The sequence below is a fragment of the Taurulus bubalis genome (genome assembly GCF_910589615.1).
Source record: "Taurulus bubalis genome assembly, chromosome: 4".
In the NCBI taxonomy this organism is placed as follows: Eukaryota; Metazoa; Chordata; class Actinopteri; order Perciformes; family Cottidae; genus Taurulus; species Taurulus bubalis.
The window spans coordinates 3,457,951-3,475,079 of NC_136592.1; the positions used below are offsets into that span (position 1 = coordinate 3,457,951).

At 42.4% G+C, this 17,129-nt stretch overlaps 1 protein-coding gene across 1 annotated transcript in view; it reads right to left on the bottom strand.

Moving 5' to 3' along the window:
- Nucleotides 1–11,209: 11,209 nt before the first annotated feature.
- cdh8 (cadherin 8) overlaps nt 11,210–17,129 on the bottom strand; it is a gene marked incomplete at both ends in the record, with an annotated part of 93,199 nt that continues 87,279 nt past the window's right edge. The window contains 4 exons of the mRNA XM_079216897.1: nt 11,210–11,703; nt 12,269–12,520; nt 16,058–16,175; nt 16,942–17,063. Coding sequence (XP_079073023.1) covers nt 11,210–11,703; nt 12,269–12,520; nt 16,058–16,175; nt 16,942–17,063 — 986 coding nt within the window. The remainder of the gene's footprint in view (nt 11,704–12,268; nt 12,521–16,057; nt 16,176–16,941; nt 17,064–17,129) is intronic.

Here is a 17,129-nt window from a genome sequence, read left to right on the forward strand (position 1 = left end):
ACTTTCAGCCAGGAGACCGCTGTTTGTGCCAGAGGCTCTGAAATGTAACCTTCGGATTTTACTTACTGCAGTTACGTAACAACAAACAAGCATGCTTATTCTAACCCAAACCGCAATCTTTACCTAAGCCTAACCAAAGTACCGTAAAAGTTACAAGCCGCTACTACCTTCGGTCAGTGTCCCCATTAGCTCCCCGCTGTAGCTAGCTAGCGCTCCTGCTAGCGCTCCGCAAGTTACCCGCTAACTTCAGCTAGCACTCCGCTAGCTCTCCGCTAGTTCCCCGACAACCACCGAAGGTAGCGGGACCAGCCCCGGCTCGACCCCCGACTTGGGCAGAGGGGATGCAAGCAGTAGCAGCAGCAGCGCTAGCTAGCGCTGCTCCTAGCTTGCTACAGTGGGGACACGGACCGGAGGTAGGAGCAGCTTGTAACCCGACTTTTACGATAGTTGTGTTCTGTTGCAGAAACTGTAGTTTTTGGTCCAGAAAAAAACACACATTGAGCTGCAACGAGCTAAAATAAAAAAAGCTCTTCAGGTCTGAAAGACGACAGTTGAGTCGGATGATGAGTGTCCGATTGTTTATCACCATGATGGCCCTGCTGCTGCTTATTTATTTGTGTTTTCTTTTGTCCCTCTCTCCATTGTGTTTCCAGCACCTTGAGTTGTGAGGAAACACTGAAGTCCCTTCTTATCCTTATTTTAGGCACCAGTGTCTTAAAAGAGGCACTCAGCCGGAAAAATATACAACTCACTGCTCCCTCTGTATTCATGAGTTGTAGTTATTTAAGATGATGAAACTTCCTTCCCCTCACTGTTTGTGTCGCGTCCCGTCTGGCGCCGTTCCAACCGCATTCCTTCATGACATGTTCACCTTCATATGTTTTCATATTGACTGGAGGCTGGAAACCAATTCAGCTCCTATAACCGTGACATGATGTTTACAAGTGCAAACAGCTGCTGACGTCACGTTATTGTACATAACCCTCACATACGGTTCACATGTAATGCCTTCACAGTATGGGGATGGGCAAAGTTGACCCAGACCCAGCATTCCCTCATAGTGTCTATGCCACATTTTAAACTACAGATCTATTTAGAGTGTCTCATTAATACATGTATGATTAATCCTTGATAAATGTTTCAGAGAGCAGGGAGAGGGTATTTTTTAAGTTTTACAACGTTCGTTTTTGCAGAAAAACATCTACTATTACACATTATCATGTCCTGATATACATAAGACATGAACACATGAAAGTCATAATGATCACACTAATTATTGCTGCCATGATGTCGGCAGCTCAAGTATCTTTATAATGTACCTTTTATTTGACCAACACTGGTAAATCTAAAATCCATCTCAATAGATTTGGGTCAAATTTGACCCAAAACAGCCTCAGTGTACAAACATGTGTAGCAGCTGTACATTTTAAAATATTTAAATGTTTGTGTATTTTAGGTCAATTTAGGAGAAGTCATCAAATGTAATTTAAAGAATGACATTCGGGGTATTTTTACTGCCGTCAAATGTCAAACAGTATGTAAAGGATAAATAACGACACTAGCTTGTATATAGCATTCATAATGTATACAATAATGTATTTCATGTTGTCATGTAAATATTAATGACTGTGTATGGAATGATATGTGGTGCTTCACACCGTAGCTGTAACGTGTGTGTGCTAAATGAATGCCTGCCAGCCACACGTTCTTGTTATGCAAGGTTGCGAATCGGATGAACAATAAATATATCTAAAATATAAGTCGTCATGTACACTTGTTGTGCTCGTCTGACAGAGATCATGGACGCTGGACAGCTGTGCCACACATCGTATCTAATTGACATCACTTTAAGATGACGGCTCCGAGGCGACGTCGACTCATTTGTTAAATGCCTGTTGTTTCCTCGTCTGGATAATGAAAAGCACACACACACACACACACACACACACACACACGCACACACACACATGTGTCTGTGTGCGGAGGCGTGGACCTCCAGGCTTCCCTCGCTCCTCTGCTCGTCATACACACGTGTCTGCATTCAACTCACCCGCTCCTCGTCTGCACGCCTGCTTCTCCATCAGCATGGCTGGTCCACCGCTCCTCCTCATCGTCATCATCATCATCATCATCATCATCTCACCTACTGTGGTAGCTACACTACGGCTAAATTGAGTAAGTAAACTGGGGAGTCTAGCTGTATTTAGTTGTCCATTTGTAGAGTTTTGGACATTTTCGAGGACACAATTGGGTTCAAATAAAAAGAGCAGGATATAATCACAATACAGTAGATAACCTCAGGGTGTTTTCTCTGAAAAGTAGCCAGCCGTAATAACTTCCAACAGTTCTTGTGGAACAAAGATTACCCAAACACAAAACACGCATCTGCCCTTGAGACTGGTTTCCGTAGTCCGGCAGGGCCGGGCTTCCTCCATCCCATAAGCAGCTGTGAGTCGACCAGCCGGCTCAGGAACTGATGAAGGTCCCTCCCAGTAGTTATCTGGCCCGAGCCGATGGCACCGTGGAAGCGGCGGGACAGTTATGGGGCAATTCTGCTGGCTGTGCTATCCACCAACAGAGGTGCTAATTAATGCTAATTGCAAGAGGGGGTGAATTATACACTCCATGGTGCATGATTAGGACCACCGTGTTGGAGACCACTGAATCACAACAACAGCTCTGGTCTCCTCCGCTGGAAGCAGAACAAACATAAAAATAATAAAACATATTGCTGTTAAATCAGAGGTGTAATAAGGGGTTTTCTCTGCACAAATTGAGTGTAATATTGCTCCAGGGGAAGGATTGAGCTGTAACTGGAAACCAATATTTTAACAAATGTGTTGGATTTGTGCACAGGTTTCTTGTTTTCCAGCCTTTACTCTTATGGTTCGGAACAATAACTCCACACCCACAACTTCCACTGGCACCCACACACCTGTATTTCTTCTAACAGCTGAGGATGCTGGGAAAAAAAGATTTAGCATGCCAATACATTGATCTTTTTAACGTAAGCTTCTCGTGGATTTCGAGCAGCTGGCTTGATTTTATCCTCTGCAATATGAACACGTGACTTCATCGTCCTTTTTAATTACAGGTCGCTGAAGGTCAAGCGTGAGAGTTCTAACAAGTTCTAACTTCAGCTCAACCGGATGTCAACATGTGCTGAATTACCTTTGGCCACACAGTCCTTCATGTCAACAAAGGTTTGAAAACGTCTTGCAGAATGAATTGGACCAGCAGCTGCAACCATATGGTGTTTACGTGGTTTGGCGGTTCGATGACCAATGGTGAGAACACGAGATTGGTTGGACCATTACTGTAATGTTTTCCAGTATGGAACATCAATGGAACCCAAAAATCCTGCTGGAAAACACTCTGAGACCGCCTGCCTTTAATCTTTGATGATTTTCATTATCCTTTGTTTAGTCAAGTCCACTTATTCCACTACATATAGCTGCACCTGATCACACTGTTTACTTTGATTTTCTTTTGTAGTGATGTTGTGGAACATTTCTCGCAGCAACCTCGCAGAAGATCAAAGTGGACTAAATTAGACACGCAAACACTGTTTGATGGAACTTAATTAAAAAGTTACAGTTAAGGTTATTCTGCCTGCATAAGTTCAATCATAATGAGGGAATAAATTCATATAATAAAGAAATGTGTTTATCTGTGAATTCTCCTGGGACTTTGTTATTGAGAGGAAAGGTAAGACAACTATTTGTCGAAGAGAAATCGCACCGGGATTCTTTTTTAAATTCACTTGTCTGTGTATGTTTGTTGAGGCTATGAACTAGTTTTAACTAATACAAAGCTTTTTTTGTATAAGACTACAGATCTATCAATAATTATAATCATTTCTAAATTCTACATCAGAGTGGGACCTGTTATACATTTACCTCAAAGCCAGAATGTTTGTGTTTCACATGATCAGTGTCAACAAGTATGGCGGCCCGTCACCTCCAGTAGTCATGACGATAGTCTGAAGTTATTTTGCTGAGGCTTTGACATTTTGTTCTCACTAAAAAGCATTATTAAACTATTACATTTTGATTCCTTTGTAGACATGAGCAGGCTTAGTTGATTAGCTTTACTACAGCCATTCAGCTTCTTTATGCATGTAGACTATCTGAGTCTGTGCAGTGATATTTTCCCGCCCCCCCCCCAGTCAGGCTCCTCAGACCTATCTCCTTGACACGATGTTACAGTGCTTTCTTTTTTTCCCAGCGTCATAACTCAAGTCAAATCGAAACAAACAGAATAAATAAATCATAAATATGTACCTCCAGGTCTCGAGTGCCAGGGGCCTCATGAGACATGCAATTAAAACATGTTTAAATATAAATATTATAGATTATAATATCATATATTTCCACCACCACTGCCATGAACAAGATTGGCCTCGGCTAGGCACAGACGCTTCCTCTGCATAGCGATGATGATCAGAGCAACGAGTCCTGGCCTGAGGCGCGGAACTGGGCGCGCTTTTGGTGTGGTATAATTTTATTTGGGACATATTTAATAGTTCAAGATAAAGTAGATGTCTCTTTTAAAAGATGACTATGCAATGATATGCTTGTTTACTGTATATTTGAATGATAATGCTCCAAATTCACTTTAGTGGATATAAACTAATTGTGACCCGATAGTGCAGCCGGTAATGTATGAGAATGTTAAAGGACGCTAAACTTTACAATCCATACAATTCAGCAGTCAGAGGCCTCAGTCCGTTATGAGTGAAATACAACAGAAACAACTAAAACAGTGGCATTGTGACGGTTTATGATCAGCACCATGGACAGCTCTGCACATCAAACACACAGCTCAGGGGACATTCTGCTCTCACATATCTATTACTCGGTGTTGGCAATAATACAGTGAACAAAACCCAATACGCTTAACCACCTGGAAGATAATTGAGAAAAACTACTTACAAAAAGGGATGAAAGAAAAATATGATTGTGGCCTACTTACTTACACTTACCAGGAAGGAGCACATTAGTCCGTTTGACGCCGGGTCTTTGCTGTGATATGAGCTGATTCAAAGCCTAATTGGCTGATAACCGAGCTCTGTCCTGTCTTATTGTTGACGTATTGTCTTATAATGATGAGATTGATATTCATCTGTTTACTGATTTGGAGGGCACTCCATTCAATATGTGTCGCTGTCCATTGACAGGGGCTGCTGAAATGTTGGTGTGACATATTGTGAAGTGAGGTAAGGGCCTCGAAAAAGGCCTGGAAAAAAAACACACCTCGCAACAACAGTGATGTCAGGATCGCGGATGTTAGGAAATCATATGAAATCGGATCATATAATCATTACATTCAGACAACGTTCTCTTCTGCATCAGATGACCATGTAGATGTATTTATGCAAAAACTCCTTTGTTTAAATGATGAGTTATTAATTTGGCCAATACAATCTTAACACTATTACCACCTCTTGGGTTCTTGCTTGCAGTGGACCCAAGCACTATTACTTGTGATATTGTGCTTACATGGAGCGTCTTGCTCATTGAATTAGTGTGTAATCAAATTCCCACAAAGTAATTGCCGCACAGCAAACCTGGGGCCGAGTAGATTTACAGCACCGTAGGACGGGTTGCTTTCTCCAGCTTTAGGCAAAGATATACCTAATCTGTCATGCGTCGTCTGCTCTGTGCAGAGGTCTGAGTACATGTGCAATACAGATGTTTCACGAGCAGAGGGTCAGTAGGGGTCCGCGGATCACTGTTGCTCCCTAAAAGAGTTAATGCAGCCTTGGAGACAGTCGGGTATATTTAGGGGACAAAAACTAAGCATACCCACCCATGATATACACATCTCAAAAACTGAAAGTGGAAAGTTAATTTGTACAGTATGCATCCAAGTTTGTTTTGCAATTGAGGGCATCTCTGCCAGGCAACAGCAATTACAGCCGACGCCGCGCGAGCCGCAGCCACAGGCCTGCCTTATAGAATCTGACACACATCAGCGGGGAACAACAAGTGCAAGGTTGTCACCCGAGGGACTCTTCCATTACGTGACAAAAGTGAAAAGATAATTTGATTTACTGTTTAGTCGGGCGACCTCTGTCACTCAGCAGTGGGGCGCATGGAGATTGACTACAAAATGAGCCTGCTGACCTGCCGGGGGTCGCGCATTCCAGAAAAACAATTTGTGCTATCATGTAGCGGGAGCTATCAGTTGGTAAAATGTGTTCCATGGCTGATTTTTATTTATTATTTATATATTTATTTACTTGACTAATGGATCAGGTGCATGAAGATAGCAGCTTCCAGGTTTAACATCACTTCCAAATCCCAGAGGGCAAAAGCATCGGGAACACCATGAACCACTCGGGCAAGTTCGTAAAAGGTATGTCGCAATGTGGACTCGGACGATAAGACTTCTGATATTTCAGATGTTCCACATCAAATGGATCTAATCTTTTGAATGTGTCCATATTGTTTTAATTACGAAGAACATCATAGAGTAGAGCAATTCCCTGCCTTTATTGTGTGTGTGTGTGTGTGTGTGTGTGTGTGTGTGTGTGTCAGCTCTATATATAGGCGGTATGTGCAAGTGGATTTGTGTGATGTGTGCCTTTGACTTCAGCGAGGCACAGCCAGTAATTGATACGATCAAAAGCTTTTGTCATCAATGAAAAACCCTCCCAATCAGATAAAACTGAACAGAAGTCTAATCTTCCAACAAGATTAACAAAGAGGAGACAATGTTCAAAAATAAATAACAAAAAAAAGGAATTAAGAATAAAGAAATAAAAAAAGCAAAGAAATGGGAAATTGCATTATGTGTAATCTCCTTTAAAAAAATAACCAGAGTATTAATGTTACACAACACCACAATTTACATAGCAGACTAATTAAAATAATGAAGGCCTTTCTCATGCAAACAATGTTATCTCCTGGAGATGGGAGTAACAAATCAGGATTAATACACAATGGTCTCCGTGTCATATATTTTTCCCTTTGATAAAACAGATAATGATAGACAACAGATTAGGTTGCATTAATCTAATCATATCTTAACGGTTGGAATCATCATATACTCTGTCTGTGGTAAACGTGTCTATGTTAAACGCCACACTTACAGGGCTCGTTCCCTCTGACTCATCGTGTTGTGAGCGCTGATTGGCTGCTATGTTCCTGTCAGTGTGACAGGACCACTGTGTTCAATCCATGCATGTTATTGTTGGCTACATGCTTCTAAAAGTGTAATTGTCATAACTTCATAATGTCAAACTGATAAAGCACACTTTTGAGACGGGATATTTTCGACACAAGCGTCAACTTTTAGGGATGAAGAGTTGCCTTCAACATCAGAGACTTTTTAAAGCAAAAAAAGGTAAAGGTGCTCGGGAAAGGATAAGCATTTGACTCCCCCTTCTTTTGTCTTCAGCCAGTATGTTCCACGTCTACTTCGTTCCTCTCTTAAAGAGACAGCGCTCTTTTCTAAGATGCATGCAATACTGTCTGCCCTTCACAGCCAGTATGTGTACCGGTAATGTAATGTTCTCAAACATTGGAACAACAACATATGACTTAACTTAAACACACAATTTAAAGTAAATTGTTAGTAATGGACACAGTTGTATTAAATTAGTAAGACAGATGAAATAGCATATTTTAGGGTGCTACACCCTACCCCACTAAAAATAATACAATGTTAGGTACATATAACGGTACCGGTTTTATTTCGTCTTCATGGCACTGTTTGACGACGCATAACCCTGCCAGAAATATTGTTTAGAGATTCAGCACAGCTTCCCTGATGTTTTGTCCACAGGTGGACTAGGGAACACGTCTCCCGGACACAGGCCCAGGGGCACAAAGTGTCAGGGGCGCCTTTGTTCTTCACATGAAACATGACAATGTCACTCAAAGAGACATGTACAAGCCGGGAAGAGACTTAATATGACAACTAGGAGGGGACAAAACAACCACACACAAAAATGCCCCAATAAATAGGCCAACGCAATTACAAAGTGACACAAAATGACCACCGCTGCATAATCTGAGCGCAAAGTAAGGTACAAGGTGTAAAAGGGGTTGTATTTTAATCAATAAATCATTGGTGTTTTGAGCACGTCATGCTGGATTCAGTAAATTGGAGAAGTGAGATGTTTTCTGCAGTGAATTTAGTTTTTTTTTTAAGGCTAAATGTAAACAGATATGGATTGAACCCAAATATCTTGTTAGATAACATTGTGTTGTGGATTTGGCAAATAATCACATCTTTCTCATTTTTCAATACAAACTTTTGGACTTTGCAACACTCTGGAGTAATTAGACATTTTGGGATCACAAGAGTTCGAAACAATCCTACGCTGCTGCCGCTATTCACCAAATAGTATCAGACTAATGATGTTAGAGGAATCTGATCCTTATCGGCAACTGTGACAAAGTACTGATTTTAGACATGAAAAAAAAAACTGTGCAACATTTAAATGTTGATTTAGAATTTGAACGTCAACTTTAAATAATCAGAACAGCCCTTTAAGTGTGAAGTTCTCACTTAGTGGTGTGAATGAGCTCTTTTTGTCGCCACAATCACAATGTTGTTCTGTCACTGCACTGCACTGTGTGTCACACAACACAGCAGCACACATGACTATTCGGGCCCTACAGCATGGACTAGTGCAGTAACAGTCTGCTCTTGTAATATCTGATATTGGTTTGTTTTCAAATAACTGGATACGTCTACTGTATATATGAAATACATTGATAAATAACACATTCATCATCGAATCATCACATCAAAAACTGAGAGATTTGGTTTGATTTTGGTCGGCATGAGGAGTGTGACAAAGGGAGCGAAGAAGAGGAGAGTACCTGATAGACACTGATTCAACACAGAGAACTTCAGAACTCAAAAGGAGCCATTTTCACATAATAGAAGCAGAAGTCATGAGAGCAGAGTGGGTCATCTTTCGGTATTGAACTACAAATGGCAACATGCAATCTAGCATGAAACTGCTTTATCAACTTCAAAGCTCTTTGAGGGTTTTACTCCTGCTGCTGGAAATAAAATAATAATTAAAAAGTTGAATGGTAACTCTGATTGCACTCATTTTCTTTATTTTGACCAGACTAGACCCTTTTGGTAGAGGACAGTATCTGATATTCATTTTAATAACTTGAAATTAACTTGAAACTTGAAAATAGTGCAATGATTGAGTAGAAATCTAAAAATGTTTGGGCTGGACTAAGCACCCAAAGATTGAAGATTATACCAAACAGAACCAGGACTTTATTGCAGAGTAAACTAACGGCTCTTTAAAGGGATACTCCGGCAATTTACAGCAGTATTGTCCAAAACAAGACACAGATTAATAACAAATGTCCAAATTAATATGTTTTGTCCTGACGAGACAAGCTCCAAAATCACAGGATCCTACATGTCTTATAATGCAACCAATAGCCTCTTTTGTTCGTCCCCCTTCTATCTGCGACTTTCGATCGTCCGTGACTTGTCATCTGCATCAGAAAACCACACCCATTCAGCAATATTTATAAAAATATATTTCACAAAGTAGGAAACAATACAGGGTATCTTAGATTACAGTACAGGGAGTAAATAATTGAACATACACATTTATAAGCATTAAAGCACAGTACAAAATATGATCTGCATGTAGGACTATTCCATATATATTGTTTAGTCTACAGAGAACTGCCATAATACTGTGTCAGTACAAACTGAGTATGCACGCAGCTGTAGTGCCATTGAACTTCTCATTATGTGCAAGAGCTAACGTGCAGAGACAAACCTACCACCTCATTGAAAGCTAATGACGTTAGCAGTAACTCTATGTACAGAACAAGTCTTTTTTTATTGATATCATACAGTGTAAGCACAATATGCACATGATTTGGATTTGTGTCTTCATTTTTCCTGGGCTAATGCAATCTGCGTTTCCTAAATGAGATTTTAATGTTTGGCGTGAGTCACACACTCAGGTATCAATTGGACTATTGTGCTCAGACGCTCACTGGCTGTACCTCAGGATATATTGTGAGATATATTTTACACAGAATTAGCACGTGTCAGAAAGGTCCCATTCCTGCAGTCTCAATTAATTAGATCGTCCGTATTGTTGCAGTTAGTTAGAGCTCGATTCTGCTTGCTTCTCTATCCTATAGCGTCAACCGCAATAGATGATATGGTCTGGCTGCTATGAAATAGTGTTCAAGTGGTGGAAAAAACAGCTGAATGTGAAATAAGCTAAACACATTCACTTCAAATTGTCAGCACAGGAAAGGAAAAATGTAAAAGATTTAAGAACGGAAATACAGAAAACTCAAAAAACAACGATAATGAAGAATCAACACATCTCTTGTCAAAAAAAACCAGTAGATTACAATTGTATTTAACGTTGCTTCTGTAAAAAGAAGGCCTCAGAGTTTCTACATTTGTCTTTTTTGTCTTCACGTCAGTCTTTTATAGGCTAGTAACACTTGCGACCCACACCTGTAGCGTGTAAATACAAAGAGTTGTATAAAGCAAGCCTCTCGGGGCTTTATAGTTTATAAATGTGGCCACAAGAGAACATATCAAATGCTAACAAATTCACCTTAAAGCCAATACTGGTTTGTGTTTTTGCTTTTCTTTTTTTTTTTTAAATCACACCATACATTCATCATTGTAATGTAGACCATATATTGCTTTTTCATTGTCATTTCGTCTCTGACACCGATCAGCTGTGTGGCTTCGGGAGACGGGAAACAAGAGTCCCTCTGCAGCTCCGGAGGTCCAGCTTTGCCGTCCATGGAGCATGGAGTGTCCGCTCAAGCTCACGGGGAAACCCCACGTTATCCGCGGGTTCCCTTCATCGGGCAACCGCCGGCAATCCCAGGGTTTTTCTGCTACTGGCAGTCACAGCAAATGACTAACACCCAAAATACTGCTAGACACTCCACAACGGAATCTAAGATACACTCCACAAGAATCATAGATCTCCTAAGAAAGACATTGTTTGGCTCAACAATTACAATGCGCTTGACGTAGTGGATGACGACTGCTATACCTCACTCTAACAAGAATACAAAAAGGTGGCCTCCCTTGTTATTAACTGTTTTTTTGTTTTTTTTTTACTTTTTTGAACACCTGTTTCTAAAAGCCAGCAACCCCCCTAGCGTTTAATACACAAGTATGTGGACGGAAAAGAAATCGGAAAAGTCTCTTCTTCTAAACAAACAAGAGGTCAGGTCTCGCGGTCGCTCTCGCCCACAGAGTAGAGCTCCCCAAGTCTTCTGAAGCGCGGGCCCCACTCTCTGAGATAGTCATAGTTCTGGTCCGAGTCCGACGACGCCGTCTCCAGCGAACTGAGGGAGCCGGCGATGGATCCCCGACCCTCGTACCCATAGATCTGGATGGAGTCGTAAGGCGGCGCCGTGGGATCATTGTCTGCCTCGTGGAGCCGCACGTTGATGAACTCGTCCACGTCCACGCCGTTGGGGCCCGAGTGCTGGCCGGCCCGCGGCATGAACTGCAGGTCGGGCTTGATGTCCTTGCGCGGCAGGTAGCCGTTGATGCCGTCCGGGTTCTGCAGCGTGGCGATGTCGAAGGCCTCCGTGTCCTCCTCGCCGCCGCCCTCGTCATCGTAGCGGATGATATTCTCCCTTACATCCTCGTCATCCTTTATAATCAGAGGCTCGTTTTTGTGTCTCCTCAGGGTCACAAAAAGTACTACTATTACTGTCAGAAAGACACGCGGAAAGAAAAAGGGAAGGAAGAGGAAGAAGTCTAGGTCAAGCTTTTGACAAGAGGATTTTCTGTTAGTACAAGCAGATAATATGGAAGCCCGTTTACGCATAAAATAAAATACATAAAAGTTTTGACTTTATTAGCTCATATTTATGATATCGAAATTATGAGACAAAAAATCATCAATATGAGATAATAAAGTCGAAATTATGAGATGAAAAGTCATAATTATGAGATAATAAAGTCGAAATTATGAGATAAAGTCATAATTATGACATAATAAAGTCGAAATTATGACATAATAAAGTCATAATTATGAGATAATAAAGTCAAGATTATGATATATAAAGTCATAATTATGAGATAATAAAGTCAAAATTATGAGATAATAAAGTCGTAATTATGAGATAAAAAGTCTTTATTATCTCATAATTATGATTTTTTTTTGTGCGGGAACAGGCTTCCATAATTAATTGATTGAGGTGAGATAACAAAAAGGCTGAATGTGCTTCACTTCACGGCACTAATACCGCAATGCAAAAAAGAAATACCTCACCTAACAGCAGTATGATGCAGGCCAGGATGGCGATGAGCGCGCCCATGCTCAGGCCGATGGGCAGGACGTAGGCCTCCACGTTGCAGGACTGAACTACGCCGTCCTTACTGCACCCGCACACTCGGATGGTCAAGGTGTTGGTGCTGCTCATCGGCGGGCTCCCGTTGTCCGTCACGATGATGGGCAGGAAGTACATCTCCTGCTTCTGTCGCCGGAAGGTATCGTGCTTTGCCAACACGCTGATTGAATTGTCTGTCAGAGAGAGAACGAGGTAAAGCCAGAGATGAACGTGTGTGTTTGCGGAACAAAAAGAAGTCTTTATTATTCATGGGAGCAACGGTTCTGTTATTCTTTCGGGTGAGGATCAGTGCAGCGTGAGGGTAAACTCATTTCACATCAATCGTCACTCAGCTCTGTCATTCTCACATTCCAAGATGGATTTCAGCCACCTTCTCTTTTTTTCCCCTCGACAGTCCAATTTGGGAATTCTGAAGGAAGGCGAGCCCAAGTCCCCCGTCCCCCTCCCCAACCCGTCTCTTTGAAAAGCCGAAGCAATGAAGGGACCGCGGCGGGCGACACTGACTTAGAAGATGGCACATGTTGACCCAGAAAGGTGCCAGCTGCTCTTTGATGACACTTCTGTGAAGCTGTCTGCTCATTAGCTGGCTCTCCTTACCCTGCTCACATTATCAAACGCTCGCATCCCACAGACGAAACTACTCCCGCTGATCTCGTGGAAAACGTACAAGACTCCCGATGGTCTAACCTTTGCCTCCGCTTGAGGGGGGCGCCGAGGGGGGAGGGGACCAACCGGGTCTGCTGATGTAGAGCGGCGGGCCGCGTTGACAGAGCAAACTTAATCAAAGGACGCGATGCTTCAACGATAGAAGTATTTGCTCCGCACAATCTGTAATTCATGTGAGCATATGCTCAGATTTATTTTCTTAAGAGAGCTGCCACAAAGTGGTACGCACTGCTTTGTGAGCACCAACTTGTCCCGTTTCATTTGGATCATTCGGCAGCATCTACGATGCTGTAATAAACCATTAGGGCGTGTGCTTGTCTACAGGTCATTGTCATTTTCTTGGGGATTATTGATGTTAAAAATAGAATTAAACATTTCCTGCTTCCACTTCATCCACAGAAAGAAAAAGCTGCGTCTCAAAGAGAACAGCAGCTGCACCGATAACCCCTCTTTTTCTTTTTACATATTAGGGCACATTAAAAGTGTTTCATCTCGCGACTGATAGATTCAGATGGAAAAAAAAGAAGAACTGTTTACATATTAAATATTAATCATCGCCATAACAAAAGCAAAAGCTTACTCAAATACATTTTTCACTATAAATAACTTAAGATGTGGGAGGTTTCCAAATGACAGCGGTGACAGCAGAAGTGACACCGACCGTCTGAAAAAACTTTCTGCACTTCTGAAGTCTCTGAAGATGAAGTGAGCAACGGCACACAGCAATACGAGCCGGTACCGAGAAGAAGAAGAAGAAGAACGCCAACAAACCTTCTCACCGCCCGCCGCACTAAGTGTGTCTGATTTATTCACGCTGCACTGTGTTTAAAAGTACTGTTGTGCAGAATGTGCAGTGGTACTGTGCATATTTAATTATATATGTAAATGGAGCAGTGTTTCACGTGTGCGCAACACTGACATTAAATAATTGGTCGCTACTTAATTATTCACAATACATGTAACCTACTAAATAGTGCAAAGCTAATAAAGCACACAAGCACTTGCATATGAAGCAAACACGCTAAGAAAGAACATTGTTGTCTTGGTAGAAGTATTACAGGAAAATGACGACAAGAATTAACATCTAAACCGACATTTGGCGGGTAGGTTTGTACGCTGTTCGGTGTGCTTTAGCTAGCTAGCTAGATAATTAGCCCGCACAGTCAGAAATCATCAGCAATCACTTTTCGCGATGTGGATGTCTGTCTGGGAGCTCCTTCACGAGACAGGTCTCCATGATTGACGGGGTAGAAGGGAACATTAGACTCAAAGCTAAGGGGTTTTGTCAATCAATAATTTAACAATAATGTGGTAACCAGGTATCTGGAAAAAAAAAACAGAATCTTTCTCAAAGAGCAATGTGACTGGTCCACTGTGGCAGAATAAAACATCATGCTATTATAGTTCAGTTGGCATTGTGATTTTTATTTCTTCAGTTGGAGCTTAAAAATGTTACTTTCACTAAACAGCAGACACCGTGCTAACAAGTGATGCTCACGGGGTGCTGCTAAAGGCTAACACATTAGCATCAGTAGGAGGGATAAAGTAACTGAACTGACTCAGTAATGTTTGCCAACATTAGCCGCCGCAAGTTAGGCCACATCTGCATTTTGTTGCTCAGGAGTTTAACTTCAGAAAGAAGACTCTGTATCAGCAGAATTTCTTTCTTGGCAGCGTGGTGGAAGTATGTTGCCTCAATTACTGAGTCTGGGCCGCTCTGCTCTGATGCAACCCCGCCTGCTGGACGCAGACTTGTCAGAGAGCTCGATATCTTGCGTACAGCCGGTCAGAAGCTCAGCCATCTTCCTCGGTGTGGGCGGCCCTTAACCTCTCCGCTGTGCGATCCCTACAATTAGAACCATCATCGCAAACAAAAGCAAGCCACCGAGGCTCACGGGAGGCTGACGCTTTACACTCAAGTGTCTCCCACAGCTGCCGATTCAGATAGAAATGGTCCTGAAGTGCTGGGGGATACGGTGCAGACGGGCTTCTTTTCTCTGTTTGCAATCGGCAATGCCACAGACAAGTGGTCGTTGCTGTGTGTGTTATAGAGAGCAGGAGCACAACATATGTTTACTGTGGTTTCAGGCAAATGAGAAAAAAAAGCAAGAGTTTTTTTTCCGGCTTTTACTGGTGAAACATTTCCAGCGGGGTTTTTATCTGTTACATCATCTTAAGAAACTATTAAATCTCTTCTTAACAAAAGGGCAGGGTTCAGGAACCTGCAAGTTTAATACATGCTGAGCTTGATCCGCTGTTAATACTGAGCACTTTGCAGCAAGCCTTAGCCCGTTAAAGAGCCCTTCATTTTGACTTTCCATTTCCAGACAGGGTTATTATGCGTGTGTGACAGAAAAAAAACATGATTAATTTTCCTTTGGTTACTGCTCAATGTGTCATTATTACACTTCCTGCCTGCTAACGTACCTACTTCAGAAGTAAAAGGTTTTTGTATGTTTGTCGAAAGACCGGCGCGTCCATTTGATGACCTGATTTTTGTATGGACTCCTGCAGTAGGTTAGCCTGCAGCCTCGGCGTGGAAACAGAAGGCTAGTGCCATATGAAGATGATTTGCCCCGAGCCGAAAACATTACACAATGTCATCATGAACACAGCCTGTTCGGAGCCGGTTATGGAGGAGGAGAGGAGAGGCAGGAGAAAGGGAATGGAATGAAGACAAACGGGCAAATAAACCAATTTGAGTATTTAGCAAATAAATTCAGCACCATCTGCCGCGCTGCAACGCAGCTCCTAGGACGTCACCCTACATTGAGCTACAAGACTACCAGGGAAAAGCCATTTGGATCCCAGTCATTTAGTTTCCCTCAAAACGCACTGGGGAGTAAAAAAGAAGCTGGTGTCCACACAATTTCACATCTGCTAATTGTGAGCTACACTGATCCACCAGATCTCATCTCGAGCACGGCTAACGCGGGCGGGTTGGAGATTAGACTGGAAAGCCATTGGAGAAATTTACAGAAACTTCAGTCATTCTGCCACAAAAAAAAGAGGGTGATTTCTCCGCGATTCCTTTTGTTGCTCACCTTGGTTGTTCTTGATGGTGAAATTGGGATTGTTGAGCATCTCCGGGACCAGACGGTAGTCAAAGTAGTGGCCCTGGATCGGGTCGTCTTTGTCCACCGCGCTGACAGTCTGGATCACCTGCGTCGGGAGACGAGAAGATATACAGTGGAGGGCTCAAAGTCATTACAGGAGGCAGCCTATTCATTACTCTGTTTCTCCTGCCGCACATTGCCTCAGTCTAATACTGGCTGAATCACGCCTGATGAAATATATGCCCTATTCATTCCTGGAGTTTGAGATTATTATCAATGAGGTCCTGTCTAGTCTGCCACACTTTCAGGCTCCTGGCTCTATCTGTTAATCTGTCATCATAGGTCTTATCGTGCCGTACGTCTCTATGATTGATTGGAAATTAGAATTCTGGCCCTGCAGGACAGTTTCCCCTTCTTTCTTTTTTTTTCGCGGCTCCTCTCTTTCCTTTCAATAGAGCTCCCTATTGTACGTACACAGGTCCCCTGAATGAGGTCGATTGATGAGAAGGAGAATGCTAAGTACTTGTCCAGATATTCTGGCATGGGGGAGGCATTGAGCCATCTGGAGGAGGACATGAAAGACAGGCTTGAATTATGATCCACTCTGATCAATCCTGACTGCTCTCATTTCCCCTCTGTCCACACACACACACACACACACACACTGTGTCGAGGGAGGGCTGTTGCTGCAGGGCGGGGGGCGGGGCAGGGGTACTCCCACCACTGTGCTTTCCCAGGGAAATAAATACGCCATAAATTCACCAATCATTACAGGGGAGGAGAGAGAGAGAAATAGAGAGAGAGAGAGAGAGAGAGAGAGAGAGAGAGAGAGAGGGATCACTGGGTTGATGAATTCAATATTCTTTCCTTACCTGTCCAGGTTTTCCATTTTCACACAGGAAGGCCTCGTATTCAGTTGCAAACTCAGGGGCATTGTCGTTAATGTCCATCACTCTGATGGCCACAATGGCTCTCGATATCTGACTGTGGTTTCCTAGTGTGAAGGAAATAGATAAATAGAAAGATAGATAGATAGATAGATAGATAGATAGATAGATAG